This window comes from Marmota monax, unplaced genomic scaffold (assembly GCF_021218885.2).
Source record: "Marmota monax isolate L192 unplaced genomic scaffold, Marmota_monax_Labrador192_F-V1.1 WCK01_AAM20220418_F8-fsc00028, whole genome shotgun sequence".
Taxonomy (NCBI): domain Eukaryota; kingdom Metazoa; phylum Chordata; class Mammalia; order Rodentia; family Sciuridae; genus Marmota; species Marmota monax.
The window spans coordinates 11681084-11698898 of record NW_026694779.1 but is presented as its reverse complement, the minus strand read 5'-3'; the positions used below and the strand labels follow the sequence as shown (position 1 = coordinate 11698898).

The following is a 17815-nucleotide window of genomic DNA, read 5'->3' as shown; positions in this document are numbered from 1 at the left end:
ATGACTCTGGGGTGGGTAGGGTAGATGTGATCCATGTCTACCAAACAGGGAGGATTCCCTGGCTTATCGTATTCTGGAATATCCCTTGTTCTCCCAGGACAGCAGGAGGCTTAGAAGGTTCATTATCTCTTCCAATGACTGGCTTTCCCATTCAGTACCCTGGAGCAATCCTGAAGTAAAGGGTTCTCCATCAATTAGCCAGAAAATATTTATTAAGCTCTGAGGACAGAGGGGAAGCGGTACTGATAGCTCTGAGAAAGGCAGAGGCGTAGAGCAGAGATCGGATTTCCTTTAGCCACAGTCTATCTGGGCAGATAAGATAGTATCTGTGGCCAATTCCAAGGAAAAAAAAATGTCAACCCCAGTGGGATATTCCAAAGGTCTGCTGAGCTCCTGAAGCATTGCTAAGCCCAAATAATACCAGGGATGAAACTCAGAAGAGTATACAATTCCGTCACACCCCAGGTTGACACAAACTTTGTATCTCCACAGGGAGATGGCAGATGAAGCACAGCCTCTCCAGGGCAGGCGGTACCATGTCCACAGAAACGGCACGCTGCAGATCAACAGAACCACCGAAGAAGATGCGGGGTCCTACTCTTGTTGGGTAGAAAACTCTTTAGGAAAAACTGCAGTCACAGCCAACTTGGATATTCGAAGTATTTTGATTTCGTTTTTCCTTTGCATGAATTCTCACAGGGGTTCATTGTGTCTTCAAGTGAAACCACGTGATTTAAGTTTGCACACCTGTCAAAGTCCTCTAGACCCCTTTTCAAAAGTGGTGGCTTGCAATTTCATCAGCCACTCGGGAGGCTGAGGCAGGAGGATTGCCACTTCAAAGCCAGCCTCAGCAAAATTGAGGCTCTAAGCAACTCAATAAGACCCTGTCTCTAAATAAAGTGCAAAATAAGGCTTGGGATGGGGCTCAGTGGCAGTGTACCCTGAGTCCAATCCCTATTACCCGCCTCCCAAAGAAAAGACTTTTACAAGCATGACAGAATATAACACATACATGGATTTATACAATTTTAAGAGGGAGCTAGGTATCCTTGGTGTTGGATATTTGAAAGTTTTGAAATGTCATGTTATTTTTTTATATATTTCTATAATGGTATTTTATTTCAGTAGTCAACTCAAGGTAGTATTACTGATAATCAGTTCTTTCAGATAAACATTTCACTAACTCATAAAAGCTGTGCTTTCATAAAAATTGAAGAATGTCAGAATGTGGATTTTTTTTTTTTTTTTGAACCACAAATAGTATTTTCTTCTGTCTGTCTTCATGATGCTAGTCCTGAGAACTTGTGAATAGCCTCTTGGGCATCCCTGGGGTTTTGACTTCAATATTACTCAGAGAAAACACAGAGATTAGAAAGGACCTACAGGGACAGAGAGCGGGATTCGCTCTTGTGTCACACTGATGTCATGGCCTCTCACCTCGTTCTGCCTGGAGGAGAGGAATCATTTGTCCAATCATATGTCACTGCATTATCTTCTCCCTCTGCTGTGACTCAATCTCCTTCCCTCTCTCCTTTATCTTTTTTCTTATTCCTTCTTTTGATTTTCCAGTATGCTTCTCTTTCTGTGCCCTAAGGTAGCCAATGTGCCAAGCCCATGGGCTATATTTTTAGATGACACAAACATTCTCCCCCACTGTGTGCTCATCTCTGAAGTCTCCCTGCATCCAAGTATGTACAATGTTAAGATGCTCCTAAGGAGTTAATGAAGATGACTGCTTCTGTACCTCTATGTCAAGGGTCAGCCATCAGCCAGGGTTCAGAGTCAAGGAGAGGGGATCTAGAATCCAGAGGAACATTATTGCTGCCCAACGTGTGGGCCTCGGCACTGCCCGTAACCAGACAAGCTCAGGAACTTTCAGTGTGCTGTGTCTGTTTTATGTGTTAGGACTTTGTAAAAATCACAGGGATGAAGGGCCAGGGGTATGGTTCTGTATATTTAAAAGAATGTTCAGCAAGACGCTAACTAGAGGAGGAGCTGAAGGGGTACGTTTTGGTCTCTGCTGGGCCGGGTTCAAAGTCTTTTTCAATTCTCTTAGTAATTAGGAAGCCTTGGTCTCGCACTCAATTTCAGCCTGAAATTGTTTGTGCAAGGTGGGAATATTAATATTTATCGTTATTATAATTTTAAAATGCCACAGTGAATGTACCAAGTCCCGGAAATACGATGATCACTCATTCGATGGTGTCTATTTTTATGAAATGATTTTTTTTTTACTTTGAATTTAGAATTAGGATAAGATATTTAATCATCCTTGATATTTAATCACTTTAATTGTCACTTCAAGTTTTGTGCCTGGGACATGGAATAAGCAATTTTATTAACACTTTTACCTTTTTGAAAAATCATTTCATTGAGAAACTTGTTGATAGTGAATGTTAGACACAGTTGTAGAGTTGGAGGTCAGTTCATGAAATTTGTTTTTTACCTCCAATAGGGTTCCCAGGTACCAAGTGCCATATTAAAAGTGTATCTCTTTCAATTTTTCATTAAAGAGTAAAGATTGTTTTGTTTTGTTTTTTCTTTATTTTTTTTTTTTTTTGTGGTGCTGGGGATTGAACCCAGGGCCTTGTGCATGTGAGGCAAGCACTCTACGAACTGAGCTGTATCCCCAGCCCCAAGACTGTGTTTTAAAGCAGTCATAGAGAAGCAACTATTTTTTTATATTTATATTTTCTTGATTTTTAAAACAATAAATGATAGCAGAATGCATTACTATTCTTATTACACATGTAGAGCACAATTGTTCATGTCTCTGGTTGTATATAAAGTATATTGACACCAGTTGGTGTCTTCATACATGTGCTTTGGATAATGATGTCCATCACATTCCACCATCCTTGCTAATCCCCTGCCCCCTCCCTTACTCTCCCACCCCTCTGCCCTATCTAGAGTTCTTCTACTTCTACCATGCTCCCCCTCCCTATCCCACTATGAATGAGCCTCCTGATTCATAGTGGGATAGGGAAACATTCAACATGTGTTTTTTGGGGATTGGCTAACTTCACTTAGCATTATCTTCTCCAATGCCATCCATTTACCTGCAAATGCCATGATTTTATTCTCTTTTATTGATGAGTAAAATTTCATTGTGTATATATGCCACATTATTTTTTTTATCCATTCATCCACTGAATGGCATCTAGGTTGGCTCCACAGTTTAGCCATTGTGAATTGTGCTGCTATAAACATTGATGTGGCTGTGTCCCTGTAGTAAGCTGTTTTTAAGTCCTTTGGATATAGACCAAGGAGAGGGATAGTTGGGTCAAATGGTGGTTCCATTCCCAGATTTCCACAGAATCTCCATACTGAAGAAGCAGCTATTTTTCAAGACAGCCATAATATCAATGTTTAAGCTTTCTATTGTTGATACTATTAATTTATTTTTGTTTTAAACTACCATCCACTGTTATGCAGTCAACAAGATTCAAATACGTATCAAATACCTAATTTGCAAAGACTCCCTGCTGAACTCCACTGTGTAACAAAACAGCCTCAGACTTGACCTTTGTAAGGCTCGCTTTCCAATTCCCCGTGTCCATGTTGGTAGTCACGTGTGCATGGTCTTCTGAACTTAGCCTCGGGTTTCTGAATTAACAATAAGCATGCTAATAGAATATCAAATAACTTTCCATTTTATTACATGATGCATCCAAAGGCACTAGAAAAAAAAAATTGTGTTATTTGCAACTTCTAGAAGCCTTTGTTGGCTTACACTTTTCTTTGCCCAAGAAATGGTAAGAAAAACTGTCAAGCTATTGATTTGCACTTTTCCCTACATTTTTTCCAGGGGTCCAGGCCTGCACAGAAATGAAACAGTAATGATGTGTATGATGTCAGATTATATGACACAAGCATCGCAAGAGGGTTTGACAGTGATGTTGACAATTTGGGGCTGATTAAAATGCAGGTCATGGATCCCAAGGTAAGCCGAGCTCTCCAGTTCTAACTCATGTCTTTGTTTGATGAAAACAGATGCTACAAAACTCCGAGTTTCTCCTAAGAATCCTCGTGTCCCCAGATCACACGTGCTCGAGTTACACTGCGAGAGTGTATGCGACTCACACTTGAAGCACAGTTTGAGGCTGTCCTGGAGCAAAGATGGGGAAGCTTTTGAATTTAATGGCACAGAAGATGGCAGGTGGGTCAAATCTCTGAAGGGCCATCATCTATGTGTGGGCTGAATTCTTTGTATTAGGAAAAGAAGAGTTTAATTCACAGTGAATTAACATAGTTCAGGGTTCAAGTCTTTAGTTAAAAGGTCAGACGACACTCGTTTGTCTTTTCCATCATGTTTACATTCTTGTTTTTAGGAATGACTTGTCACATGACATGTACCATCCTTGTAGTGCCTGAACCAGAAGCCACTCCAGGTAGCCCAGCCCGATGGGTTGCACTGAAGTAGGTGCTTTTGAGACCACTGGGGATGTGGCAGGAGCTGGGTCGAGTGGACACTGCAGTTGTGATCTAGATACCCGGAACTTGCTGCTCTCTCCATAGCCACCTCACCCCCTTGGGGTCCCCTGCAGAGTCCAGCCACTGCCCACTACCATGTTTGCCAGAGCCACTGTCTGCTCACCTTGCTTCATAGAAAGATGGTGCCCATTTCCCTTCAGCCTCCCAGACTCCTAGGAGAACTTTTTGCTGACAAAATTTCAGTACTGGAATTCTTGTTGCTAGAAAGTACTTAGCAACTATAGTCCTTCCATGGTATCCATGGGGGAGATTGGTTCCAAGACCTCCTCCAGATACCAAAATCTGTTAATGCTCATGCCTTCTATATAAAATGGTGCAGTACTGCCTCTAACCTCCCTTTCAAGCCAGGCTCCTTATGCTTTGAACCTCACATCTTACACTTTAAATCATTTTTAGGTTATTTGTAACATTTGATACAATGTAAACATCAAGTAAATAGCTATTATACAGTGCTGTCCGGGGGAATAACAAACAAGGACCTTATATATTCAGTACAGATGAACTTTTTGTAAAAATATTTTCAATCCACAATTGTTTGAATCAATGAATGAAGAATCCTATGGGAGTGGAGTCCTGGTGTTGTATTTTAGAGTATTCTGCACAGGAGGACTGTGGAAGGCAGGGGAGCATACAGAGATGCCAGGTAGCACCAGAGAATGTTAATAACACTGAAGAGGAAAAGAATCCATCAGAATCAAAAGCATCAGGATGCCCGCTCTGTCCCTTGAGAATGTGTGGAAGGTAACTTTGAATCCTTTTGCACTGTCACTTAAGCAAGGGTTAAAAAGCTACCATCTTGGAGCCAAATCTATCCTAAGTCAGATTTTGTTATTTATGACTCTGAAAGGTATTTCAACGGGACACGTGCTCTTCCTGTGAGACCTTAGCAGGATCAATTGAAAGCATGGACTCCAGTGGGTGGCTTGGCTTTGAATCCCAGCAGTGTCACTGATGGCTTTCCATCTGTGTTGCCTGCACTCCACATTCTAGAACGTGGCTTGATGGAAAACACTAGGGGTCAACCTTCATCGTAGGGTGATTGTGAGTGAACTTACCAAGCACTTAGAAAATAGCACTGTGGACCCCTTTGATAGTTATTATTGGTACTGTTCATTTCCCCAGGCTTCTTCTTTGTTTGTTTCTGTAACTTGCTTGTCCTCTATTGGTATTGGGGTGTGTGTATGTGTGTGTGTGTGTGTGTGTGCATGTGCACATGCATGTACATGTGAGTGCATGTGTGATATGTGTGCATTTGTGTGCACGCACCTGTGTGAGAGTGCACGTGTGTTCAGGCTCACCTTTCTCTGAAGGCGCTGGCCTCCGCCCTAGCACCTCATCTGCTTCCCCCTCTCCGTCCTATATGTGCAGACTTGTAGGAAGATATTGTAAACATTGCAATTCATTGTCACTGAAGCAAGAACTGACGAACTCTACAGAGCCACACGCTGCCACAGACAGCTTGACCCTCACATTAGGTCTCAGTCAACCTGTCAACTTCGGAAATCAGCCCGAATTCTCTCTCTTGTCAAAATTACCCAATTACCTCGGTTCTTCCATGGGATCTCTGGGCTGCTTCCAGGAAGAGAATTGGAGACCACGCTTCATCGGGGATGTGACATGCACACTGACGGTGTGACCCCAGCATCTCTAAGCCAGGCTTTCAGGGTGACTGGGTTGTACTGTTTCTTCAAGATGCTGGGATTGTCACTCAGAGGGACCACTGGCTATCCAGTGGACTGAGCAAGTGTTGCAGATAGCCCAGCGTTCTCTGAACAGGCAGTGGGACAGTAGCCTGAGCTCAAGAGGGGCCTCAGGTGTGTGCAGGGCAGAGGGAGTAAGTACTGCCCAGGAGGAGTTGGAGTTTTTTGGTACCAGGGATTGAACTCAGGGGCACTCAACCACTGAGCCCCATCCCCAGCCCTATTTTGTATTTTATTTCGAGACAGGGTCTCACTGAGTTGCTCAGCACCTCGATTTTGCTGAGGCTGGCTTTGAACTCATGATCCTCCTGCCTCAGCCTCCTGAGCCACTGGGATTACAGGGTTGGCTCACCACGCTGGGTGATAACCACAAAGATAAGCTAAGTTTAAAGTGTTCTTAGTTATTCCCTTTGAGCACTTTTTCTCTCAGGCTGTGTGCACGAATCAGTTCATATGATTTGTACTTCTAAAAAGAAAGAAAATATTGGTATCCCCATTTTTCAGATCAGCTGAACTGGGCTCACTTTTTTGTTTAAAAATATATACGTAGGAATTGATGGGCCTGCATTGCATCTCTCCAAGTCATCACTTTGTCATTCTGTCCTCAGTGAAATGTGGCAAGTGCACAGAGGGAAGGCTGATGTGGACAGGGGATGATACAACTGGGCAATGCATATGAAGGGGTGGGAGGTTTTCCAGCTAGCAGGCTACACAGGTGTGGTAAGGTAAGACAAGCAGAGGAAGGAATCCAGAAGTACAGAGACAGAAGTTCTTTGAGCAGCATCCAGCTGAACTATGATAGGAACAAACTGCAAAGAAAATATGTTGTCGTCTCAGGCACTGAGAATTTGGAACTGTTTGTTACTGCAGCATAACATAGCATATCCTTGCTAAAGCACAGACTTCTCAAATTTTGATGTACATCAGGTCAGAATTACTCTCACTTCATCATCAAATCATCCTTGTCCCACCTTCAAATATTCTGATTTGAAATGTAGACCGAGGCTAGGGCATGAAATTTACGACAATCTTCTTAGGTTCACACCTACAACCTGATTTTAAGATCACTGTATCTTGATTAAGGTGAGGAGACTATAGAATACTCATGATATTGAAAAAAACTGCATAACTTAGCAACGGATTACCAAAAAAAATGAGCCTTTCTGACGTGAAGTAAATCTATGCTGGGGCACAATATTGGCCAAAAAAATTTGAGCTCCCACTGGCCCTTGTGGATAAATAGCTTCATAAGGGTATTAAAGCCTCATTTGAAGAAGTTTAATATCAGAGTGATTTCCTCATCTAAGTGGGTGACCTTGTCCGGCATTGTAGGTACATGCAATATTATGACACTGTATCATATAGATATATAACTGACATGAATGAAAAAATTAATTTATGTCAAAGTTTTATTTTGTCTAGAACCATAGTCAGAATTGTTTGTTGTTGCTGTTTGCAGTGCGGGTATTGACCCCAGGGCTTCATGCACGGTAGCCAAGAGCTCTACCTCTGAGCTATATCTCTAGCTGCTTATAGTGAGACTTTTCATCAACCAGATCAGGTAGTATTGATGGGCAAATTGTGAAACTATTGGTGTAGGTGTGAGGCTTATTGTCTATAATCAAAAGGCAGAACTTTTGGGGCTGGGATTGTGGCTCAGTGGTAGAGCACTTACCTAGCATGTGTGAGAACTGGGTTCGATTCTCAGCACTGCATATGAATAAATAAAATCAAGGTCCATTGACAACTAAAAAATAAAAATCAATGAATAAAGTTTAAAAAAAGGGGCAGAACTTTTGACTACACTTTGAAATAGATTACTACAATTCAAACGTCCAACAGTTTATGAGTTTTCCATTAGAATTTTCAGGAAGAGTCACTCTTTGCCTAAGAATGACACAACATTATTTCAACTAAATACCCACTGCCACGAGTATATTCTGAATTTAATGGCATTTAAAAAAAAAAATATATATATATATATATATATATATATATATATATATATATATATATATAAAAATTATGCTGAAAATATGTAGGTATAGGGTAAAAGGTATTATAAAGAATTAATTCTCTTTGTAAATTATAAAGACAAAGTTAAAAAATTACAAGTAGTAAAAACTCTGCTGCAAATTTGGCAAAAATGGAAGAAGAAAACGCTGGTTGAAATGAGTTTTAGAAAGAAGTCCTAGACTGCCACCTACTGTCCACACACAAGTCCCGTGGTTTAATCGTTATCAGATTTCAGTAGGATTCCACCTGGAGACAGAGCGGGAGAGAAAACGGAAGCTTGTCAAAACCAGAGTTTTTTTTTAGACTCTGTGTCAGTTGTCCTGGTTCCTAACCAGGTGGGATTCAGAATCTGCCCCTGGAAGCCGCATCCAGAGGTTGATGCTGTGTAGGGTTCCCAGCTCATGTAGCGAGAATCACCCAATACACCTTGGTCCTGTCCTGACCCTTGCGTCCCCGATGGTAGGGTATCCTAAGTTTTTACTTATGTGAACTGAAATTAGCCACTCAGAAGGCTGAGGGTCATGTTTTCTCTCATGTGGAAACTAGAGAGAAAAATGCTTCCTCCCCCTCTCCCCCAAAAAAGTGTGTGGGAATCTCATGGAAATCAAAGGGACATAAGGGACATCAGTAGAGGAGACCAAGGGGGGCTGCCCAGAAGGAGGGGGAAGAACAGCAGTGGTACTGAGAAAAGAAATCGACCAAAATATACTGTTCAATTATGCGCATGTGCAAATATGTGAACCCCACAGTTATAAATAATCGTAATGCACCAATTTAAAAAAATAAAAAAATAAGACGCTAACATACATATACACATACATACGTAAAAAGAAACATGGCATCCCTTCTATGGCTATGTGGACATCTCTGTATGCTCAAATAATACTTGACCTCTAGTATTTATCTGGGGCCTTCTTTCCGGATGTTTGCAATTTGTGGAATTGTTTTTTTTTTCCCCTCTTTAGAATCATCATCCATGGGTAGTATGTGCCCTTCAAAGGCTTCTGTTTCTATTGTTTCTGTTATTTTTATTCTCATCGGATACTCTCTTCTCCTCCCTGGTAGGATAATTATTGACGGAGCCAATCTGACCATTTCTAATGTCACTTTGGAGGATCAAGGCATTTACTCCTGTTGGGCTCAAACTGCTCTGGATAGCGTGACCGAGATGACGCAAGTCACTGTCCTCGGTAAGTTTGCCATGACTTTGATGATTGTGCTCTGTTGTTCCGAGGTGACAAAGCCTAGGGATGATTATGTGAGCCCCTGCGCATCTATTAGTAGCTGGGGCTTTTTGTTTCAGAACGAATCCCACTTGGAATGTGTTCTCCTCCTATAGAAGATGTTAATTCATACTAAATTTCTTTTCCCTTCCTGGGTAAGTTTGCCTGTGTCAGTGTGAGGTTGGCGATGCTATCAAGAGAAAGAGAAAGCAAGGTGTGCTCATGCCCCTAGTCCCCTGGAGCTCCCTGCCCTTTCCTGGGGTGCATAGAAATGAGGCTGGGGAATGGAGTTGGATTAGCGAGTGGAATGGTCTGGATTGGGGGTGTAGTGCTGGATGCACGGTGGCCATGCTGTGTACCAGAACCACACAAGGAGCCCCCCAAGGTCCAGCGAGGGTGGGGAGGGATGTCAAGTGTTCTGCATGCCTTTGATTTTTAAAGTGATAATCCTAATTAGGGAACAGTGTGCACACTTCACTGAGTGTAATCAACGCGATCGTCCCTGAAATCACCAGCATTTATGGCTCTGGGCCCCTCTACAGGATGTTTTCCAATTTCCTTTGTGGACCTGTTCCCAAGTAGCTCCTGGAAACCTGCCCTGTCATCTAGCTATCTTTTGGTACAAGCCCACAGGGAGCCCTGGGAGTAGCAGCGTGTGTGTGTGTGTGTGTGTGTGTGTGTGGCCGGGGGTGTTTATTTCCTTACCTCCTCCCTGCAGGCTGGCTGTATCTCCCAGGGAAGTTAATTCCCTATAGGAAGGCTTTCTGCATGCAATTTCTTCTTACGGGATTCTGGTAATGGCTCTGTCAACCTCAGTATTTCAAGTCACCCCTACAGTCAATCCCTGGAAACCCTAGGTGCCCCGCATGTTGCTAAGGAATCCTTATTAAAAACTATAGGACTACCCCAACACATATGAGCTATTTATTTCTTCTGGGACCCTGACTTACACAGACAGTGTTGCAATTTCCATTTATTCAGTTTCACTGGGCACCCTTAGTCTGTTTTTTTTCCTTCTATTTATATATTCTTATAACAAGGATTGAACCCAGGGGTGCTTAACCACTGAGCCACATCCCCAGCCCTTCTTATTTTTTTAATTTTGAGACAGGGTCTCACTCATTTGCTTTGGACTTCTCTAAGTTGCTAAGGCTGGCTTTGAACTGTGATCCTCCTGCCTCAGTCTCTCAAGGCTCTGAGGTTACAGGCATGAGCCACTGTGCCCAACTGCTTAGTCTTTATGTTAGCTGGTTGATGTTTCTTAAAAGCATTTGATTTTGCTGAAACTCCTCCATCATGTGTCTAGATTGATCATGTTAATGAACAGGACTTTGTGTTCTTAGCATCCTGGTCATCGGAGTCTCAGGTAGGTTACTAAGGGTGCTGTAGATTGGGAAGGAAACAGTCTCCTCTGAGGTCAGCAAGTAAAAACTGGTTTTACAGGTTGGGATTCATGAAGTGAAGCCAACAGCCATCAAATTAGGTTCTACTGTGGGGGGGAAACAAAGAAGATACAAAGTTCATCCCAGTTGTAGGGGTATGAACTTGGTACAGTGGGACTGTAGCTTTGGGCAAGATGTTTGGTGGTAGCTATGTGAGTTTCTGCAGGGTTCTGTATGCAGAAAGATGTAATCTTCTAGTGACTCTCCTAACCAGATAGTAATGATTCACCAGATAAAATGCATAAGTATCAAGTAAATTGGAGTTTATCACATGCACCATGAGTATAGGAGTATGTATCAGGATCCATGAACTTTGCCTCTGAATGTTCTGAGTATCAGCCGTGATACCGGCATAGGCTATGACCTGGCCTTTAGTATCTCAATTTCCTTGCAAAATCTAAAGTTCTGTCTATATGATGAGTCTGCCACTCTCTGGAACCATTGCATTTTGGTAATTTCAGATCAGTAGTGGTTTTGGTACAATTTATGTATAAAGTAATGCTCTAAGCTTTTAAAAATAAACTTAAAAATAATTTTTGAAGAATATTCTATGAGATAGGATACATTTAAAAAACCACTCCCTTGAGTTTGAATTCCACTTTTTTGCACTCCAATCTCAAGTTTTAAAAAGCATATTTCAATAATGCATGGTGATAAATGTTGATTAACCCACATGTTGTTTCTAAGACTTATATCCTAGAAAATGATTTTATTTTATTTTATTTTTTTGTACCAGGGATTGAATCCAGGGATGCTTAATCACTGATCCACTTTTAATTTTTTTTTTTTTTAATTTTGAGACAGGGTCTCTCACTAAGTTGTTTAGGGTCTCACTAAGTTGCTGAGGCTGGCTTTGAACTTGGAAACCTCTTGTCACAGTCTCCCTAGCTGCTGGGATTACAGGTGTGTGCCACCATGCCTAGCAAAAATAATTTTTAAAAGCACAGGTTAACCCATTTAGTCAGATGTCATTTCCCAAAGCCTTAACCTAAAGACGCTTTCGGAATATCATTATCTAAAGTCTCAGTTGCAAGCTCATCAAATCTAGCTCCTTATGATCCTCAGGTGAGATTTTAATCTCAGATACCACGCTCTGCATTCCTTGTCTCCAGAAAATTAAGAATTTAGTGGACTCTTACTAAATGCTAAGTAGAAAACCAGAGTTTTCTGTGCTCAGAGATTCAGAAACCTGGTCATGAAAAGATACCCTCTTGTTTTAGGCCCTAATATTTGGACACAGTCAGGGATGACACTTGAAAAATCAGAACGTTGCGTTCTTAACAGGAAACAAGGCTTTTTGGTCAATGTCCATTTTCAACAATTCAGCAGCACTTAGCTGCTACTTTCCACTCAGAGAGAAAAGAGCCCTCTGGAAAGCGATGTTGGATAATACCCTCATTGTCTCCTCTGGGCAAAGACAAATATTCTAGAGGACTTGAGAAAATTAAGAGCACATTACCGAAGCAAGGACTCTTCGAGATAAGATTTTTTTTTTAAATGTTGATTTCATTTTGAATATCCTAGAAATTTCTGTGTCCTTTAAATGTAGACATTCATCACCCCCTAATCAGCCTTCCACTTGCCTTCACACCAGTGCCAGATCTCCTTCTCGTAATGTAAGGTGATAAAAGTGGCTACTGTACACCAAGAATATATGTTGTCATAAATTACAATGGAAATCCAAAATAATTGCAGAAAAGAAAGGTCAAACTCATGTTCCCGATCTTCTTTTTCTATAACCATAGGACCTAATTTTTCTTGCTTTTACATGATATTTATACACACGGTTGAAGTGCCAATATGTTTTTCACTTAGCATTTAGTCACAATTATGTAGAAGGCATCGTGGACAATGCAGAAATGAATATAACAGGGTCCCTAATCTGGAAGATTTTTTTTTTTTTAATCACACACAGATGAGCAATGAGACCTCTAAAAGCATGAGCTAGAGGAAAGTAGATGACCCATTTGGGACACATTATGTTTCCCAAACTTGATTGAGCATAATCATTCCCCAGGGAATGTGTTTACCAACGAGGTTTCCAGAGCCAGCTCCTTCGGTAACACAGAGATAGGACACAAAAGAATCCTTCATTCAAAACTACTCCTAAGTGAGCACGCCTGTAATCCCAGAGGCTCAGGAGGCTGAGACAGGAGGATCGTGAGTTCAAAGCCAGCCTCAGCAACTCAGCGAGACCCTGTATCTCAATAAAATACAAAAAAAGGGCTAGGGATGTGGCTCAGTGGTCAAGTGCCCCTGTGTTCAATCCCTGGTACCAAAAATAAACCCCAAACAAACCAATAAAAAACTTCTCCTAAAGGAATTCTGAGGCCCACCATCAGTCAAGGTTGGCCCTTTGAGCACCACAGTTGGGCAAAAGTGAAGTGATACGTCCAACTGCAGAACAGCTGGGGGGGTCCCTCTGTTTGAAGCAGAAGCTCCAGGCTGGGGAGAGTTGGATGGAGCAGGGTGGAAAGACCTGGGCCCAGAGAGGACAGCAGGTGGGCACTGGGTCTGAGCCAGGGAATCAGGGAATCAGAGGGCATCGACCTCCATTTTCCTTACCTTTGCCTTACTTTATTCGTTAGATGCTCCGGATCCCCCAGAAAACCTTCACTTGTCTGAAAGAGAGAACAGGAGTGTCCGGCTGACCTGGGAAGCTGGCGATGACCACAACAGCAATGTCAGCGGTAGGAAGACTTGGAATGATCATTTTCTTTAACCCACAGAGTCACATTGGAATGGCCCCTTTGAACACTTCCTGTTTTGTGTCAATCTTGGTGGACCTTCAGCCTAACCAACCTGTTCTAATGTGTTCCCCTTGTTCCTCCGGCCAGAGTATATCATCGAATTTGAAGGAAACAGGGAGGAACCTGGCAGGTGGGAGGAGCTGACCAGAGTCCCAGGAAAGGAGACAACAGTCCTGTTACCCTTGGCCCCCTATGTGAGGTACCAGTTCAGGGTGGTGGCCGTGAACGAGGTCGGGAGAAGTCAGCCTAGCCCGCCTTCGGAGCATCATGACACACCTCCAGCAGGTGAGCAGGGTGTCTCCTCAGGTGTCTACCAGAATGTGCGTTTGGATCCTTCTTTGAACATTAAAAAAAATTAAAATTTAATTAAAAATTAAATTAATTAAATTAATTAAAAAATTTTTAAAGTTGTATAGGATTTCAGATTTGTCCAGATACCCTGAATAGCTCCGTAAAGTAAGGAAGCATAAGGTGTTCAAAGTACCCTGGTCTCAGAAATATTTACCTAGTTGTTGGATAGACAGGAGGGTGGTCTGGGGGAACACAGTGTGGTGATGAGTTTCCTTGTCACTTAAACATCATGCTTAAACCGGACCAGAGAGGAGCTCTCCACTGAAGATCCACTGGTGGAGATGCCAGGGATCCAGTATTCTGATGTCAGCTTTTGACTGTGACACTCGGTTAAATTTTATTCATCTTGTGCATACAAGTATTTCTTGTATCTTCTTGTGTAAGTTGGCAGAATACTCTTTATTTTTTAAATCTCACTAATATAGATCTAAAATAATTTGTGTTGGTGAATTGGAATTGAAAATCAGTGTGGTCATAACATATATGATATATATATCACTGTGGTTCAATGAAGTTGTGACACAGAGGTGAGCCTTTATAAATCATTCAAGCAGGACTCTACAGGTGGATGTATATATATACATATATACATGTGTGTGTATGTGTGTGTACATATATGTATATGTGTGTGTGTGTGTATATATATATATATATATATATATATATATATATATATAGAGAGAGAGAGAGAGAGAGAGAGAGAGAGAGAGAGTTGGGGAGAAGGGCTGTGTGTGTGTAGTTCAGTGGTAAAGGGTCACTTCTTGTTTCAATGCCCAGGATATTTTTGTGTGTGTGTATACATATATACTTTTTTACATATATATAATATATATTATATATATATATATATATATATATATATATATATATATAACATACACACACACACACACACACAAACACACACACATCTCCTGGGCCTTGAACCCAGGAGGGGCACTTTAACACTGAACCATATACACACCTCTTTTTACTTTTTATTTTAGGACAGGGTCTCCCTAAATTGTTGAGGTTGTCCTCAAATTTGCAATCCTCCTGCCTTACCCTCTAGTGTCATTAGGACCTCAGGTGTGCACCACTCTGTCCAGCATGACAGTTATTTTTTCCTGAGTGAAATGAATGTGCAAGGATATAATTCCTTTTTTGGACTGACAAAAAGCAAGTTGAGGTAACTGAATTTGATACTTGTATGATTTTAGTGTGCCGTGAACTCAGCACTCACCTCCTGCTTAGCTATTTCTAATACAGTGGATCCATCTGAATATATTTCATGGTGACATGACATGCTGTTTGCTGCATCGTGTCCTTAAAACTTGGCTGATGGTGTTAATTCATGAGCTTTAATTTTCTTCTCTCAGAAGTAAACATTCACAACATTTATATAGACCAACAATTGTAACAGAAAAAACACAGCAGGTTTAGAATGAAAAAGACATTTTCAAAGGACAGGTTTAGAATTTAAACAAGGAGGTTTAAACCTAAGATGTATCCAAAACCCAGTACTACCCACTGGGTAGTTTTGGAGGGGAATGATATGGCGATTTATCTACTGGTTACAAAGTAAGGAGAAAAAAATAGTTCTGTTGCTTGTCATTTTTCAGCTCCAGACAAGAACCCAGAAAACATAAGGGTGGAAGCGTCTCAGCCCAAGGAGATGATCATCAAATGGGAGGTGCGTATTCCGTGATGTGTTGTGGGTTCCTTTGTGCCTTTGGTTAAGGACAGAGCAATGCATGTTTGCAATGTGAAATCACTTTGATTCCACGAAGTTGTGACACAGAGGTGAGCCTTTGTAAATCATTCAAGCAGGACTCTACAGGTGGATGCGGTTGGTATCTTACTGAAAGTTTCAGATTCCCAGTCTTTTGATCATCCATGTTTAAATGCTCTCACTTTCAAAAGACACAGAAAGCCTTTCACTATGTGGCTTAGTAAGGGCAATGCCAATGGGTGAACACCACCCCCACTCCACCCCCTGCAAGTAACAAGCACCAACCCCTGTGGCCATTTTGCACATTCATTTCTAATTCCTAGAGCATCAGTAACACCGTGTTCTAGCTGGAGGAACTGGGGTCCGAGATGATGTGAGATGCTGAGGGTCTCCCCCTTCCTGCTCAGGCAGAAGTGAACAAAGCCAGGATTAAGCTTAATGTGCTAGGGCCCCTGGTGTAATGCCAGTGGCTTGGAAAACTGAGACAGGGGAATCGCTAGTTCAAAGCCAACCTTGACAACTTAGGCCTTAAGCAGCTCAGTGAGACCCTGTCTCTAAATATAATATAAAAAGGATTGGGGGTGTGGCTCAGTGGTTATGCACCCCTTAGTTTAATCCCCAGTACCAAAAAAACAAAAGGCTAGGATTCAAACATGGGTATGTTTAGACATTCAGTTCTACCTTCCCCCTTCACGTATCCCTAATAAATGCTGTTAAATAGACTTTCCTCTTTACATTTGGGGAAAAATTATATCTTCTGGGATAACTTCAATTATTCTAGCATCATTTATCCAAGTTTCTTCTGTAGCAGTGAAGCATGTCAGTTTTTATCTAGAGCTTAGACATATTTCATGAGGAAATAAATTGTCCCACATGAAAAAAAGATTACCATTCAAACGTCTGATTAATCATAGGCCTCCAATATTGATTTCATTGAATTTTGCATAAATATAGGACATTTTAGAATATAGGCTGGAATATACTAATTTTTTCACTTTATTGTAGATATGATTTATGATAGAACTTTAAAATGTATAAAGTTCATTTCATTTTTTTTCCTTCATAGTCTTTGTATTCATTATGTACTACCATGGTTGAACCTTACAAATTATTTCAGCAATATTTTTACATGAACACTAACATTTTACTTCTATTTTAGTGATGTTACATTTTGAAAATTTAAGACATGGAAATTTCTTTTTAAAAAAATGGTACTACTGAGAAACTTAGTACTACTAAATGGTACTACTTAGAAATTACTTAGAAAAAAATGGTACTACTTAGAAACTCCTTAGAAACTAGATATATTCAAAAATATTATTTTGTCCTTAAGTTTGCAGTCATAGGGGCTGGGTTTGTGGCTCAGTGGTAGAGTACTTGCTTAGCATGTGTGAGGCACTGGGTTCAATCCTCAGCACCACGTAAAAATAAATAAACAAAATAAAGCAATTGTGTCCATCTATAACTAAATTTTTTAATTGCAGTCATAAATAGTTATTGCTACATCGTCTTGATAATTTCTTTGAGTCTGAAATTATGTTGACCATTTATTCTTTTTTAAAAATATATTTTTAGCTGTAGATGGACACAATATCCTTATTTGTATTTATTTATTTTTATGTGGTGCTGAAGATTGATCCCAGGGCTTCACGCATGCAAGGCAACAGCTCTACTACTGAGCTACAATCCCAGCGCTAATCTTTATTCTTTTAGAGTATTTTGGTTTTATTCTCCCAAGTTTTGTGGAAATTTCCAAGTTACATAGAACTTTCCAGAAGGTATAGATGTGGAACTGGTGAGATGACAATACTGCTGTGTAATTTGCAGGTCAGTCCCCCAGAGAAGCCCATGTTCCACCAAAGTGAACTTCTGAGTCCCTCCACTGGGAGCGCCATGGAGCACGGTGGAGTCAGGTGCATCTTTTGTACAGAGAAGCTGAGGCTTTCAGTGCCCACACCTGGGTGCCGCCCACTGACTCAGTAACAAGAGCAGGGAAGGAGTCTCCAGCTTCCTTACAGCTCCTCTTCTTTATAAGCGACTCTTTGCTCCCAAAAGTAGCCCAAGACCTAACTTATGTTCTTGGAATAGGATGAGACTATCCCAAGAAAGTTTTTGTAGTTTGTCTTTG

At 41.1% G+C, this 17815-nt stretch overlaps 1 protein-coding gene across 7 annotated transcripts in view; it reads left to right on the top strand.

Annotated features, from left to right (window-relative positions):
• Chl1 (cell adhesion molecule L1 like) overlaps positions 1–17815 on the top strand; it is a 192125-nt gene that overhangs the window by 152676 nt on the left and 21634 nt on the right. For all 7 annotated transcript variants that reach the window (XM_058573011.1, XM_046425670.2, XM_046425672.2 and 4 more), the window contains 6 exons: positions 493–659; positions 3994–4159; positions 9276–9400; positions 13464–13565; positions 13713–13910; positions 15578–15648. In XM_058573011.1, coding sequence (XP_058428994.1) covers positions 493–659; positions 3994–4159; positions 9276–9400; positions 13464–13565; positions 13713–13910; positions 15578–15648 — 829 coding nt within the window. The remainder of the gene's footprint in view (positions 1–492; positions 660–3993; positions 4160–9275; positions 9401–13463; positions 13566–13712; positions 13911–15577; positions 15649–17815) is intronic.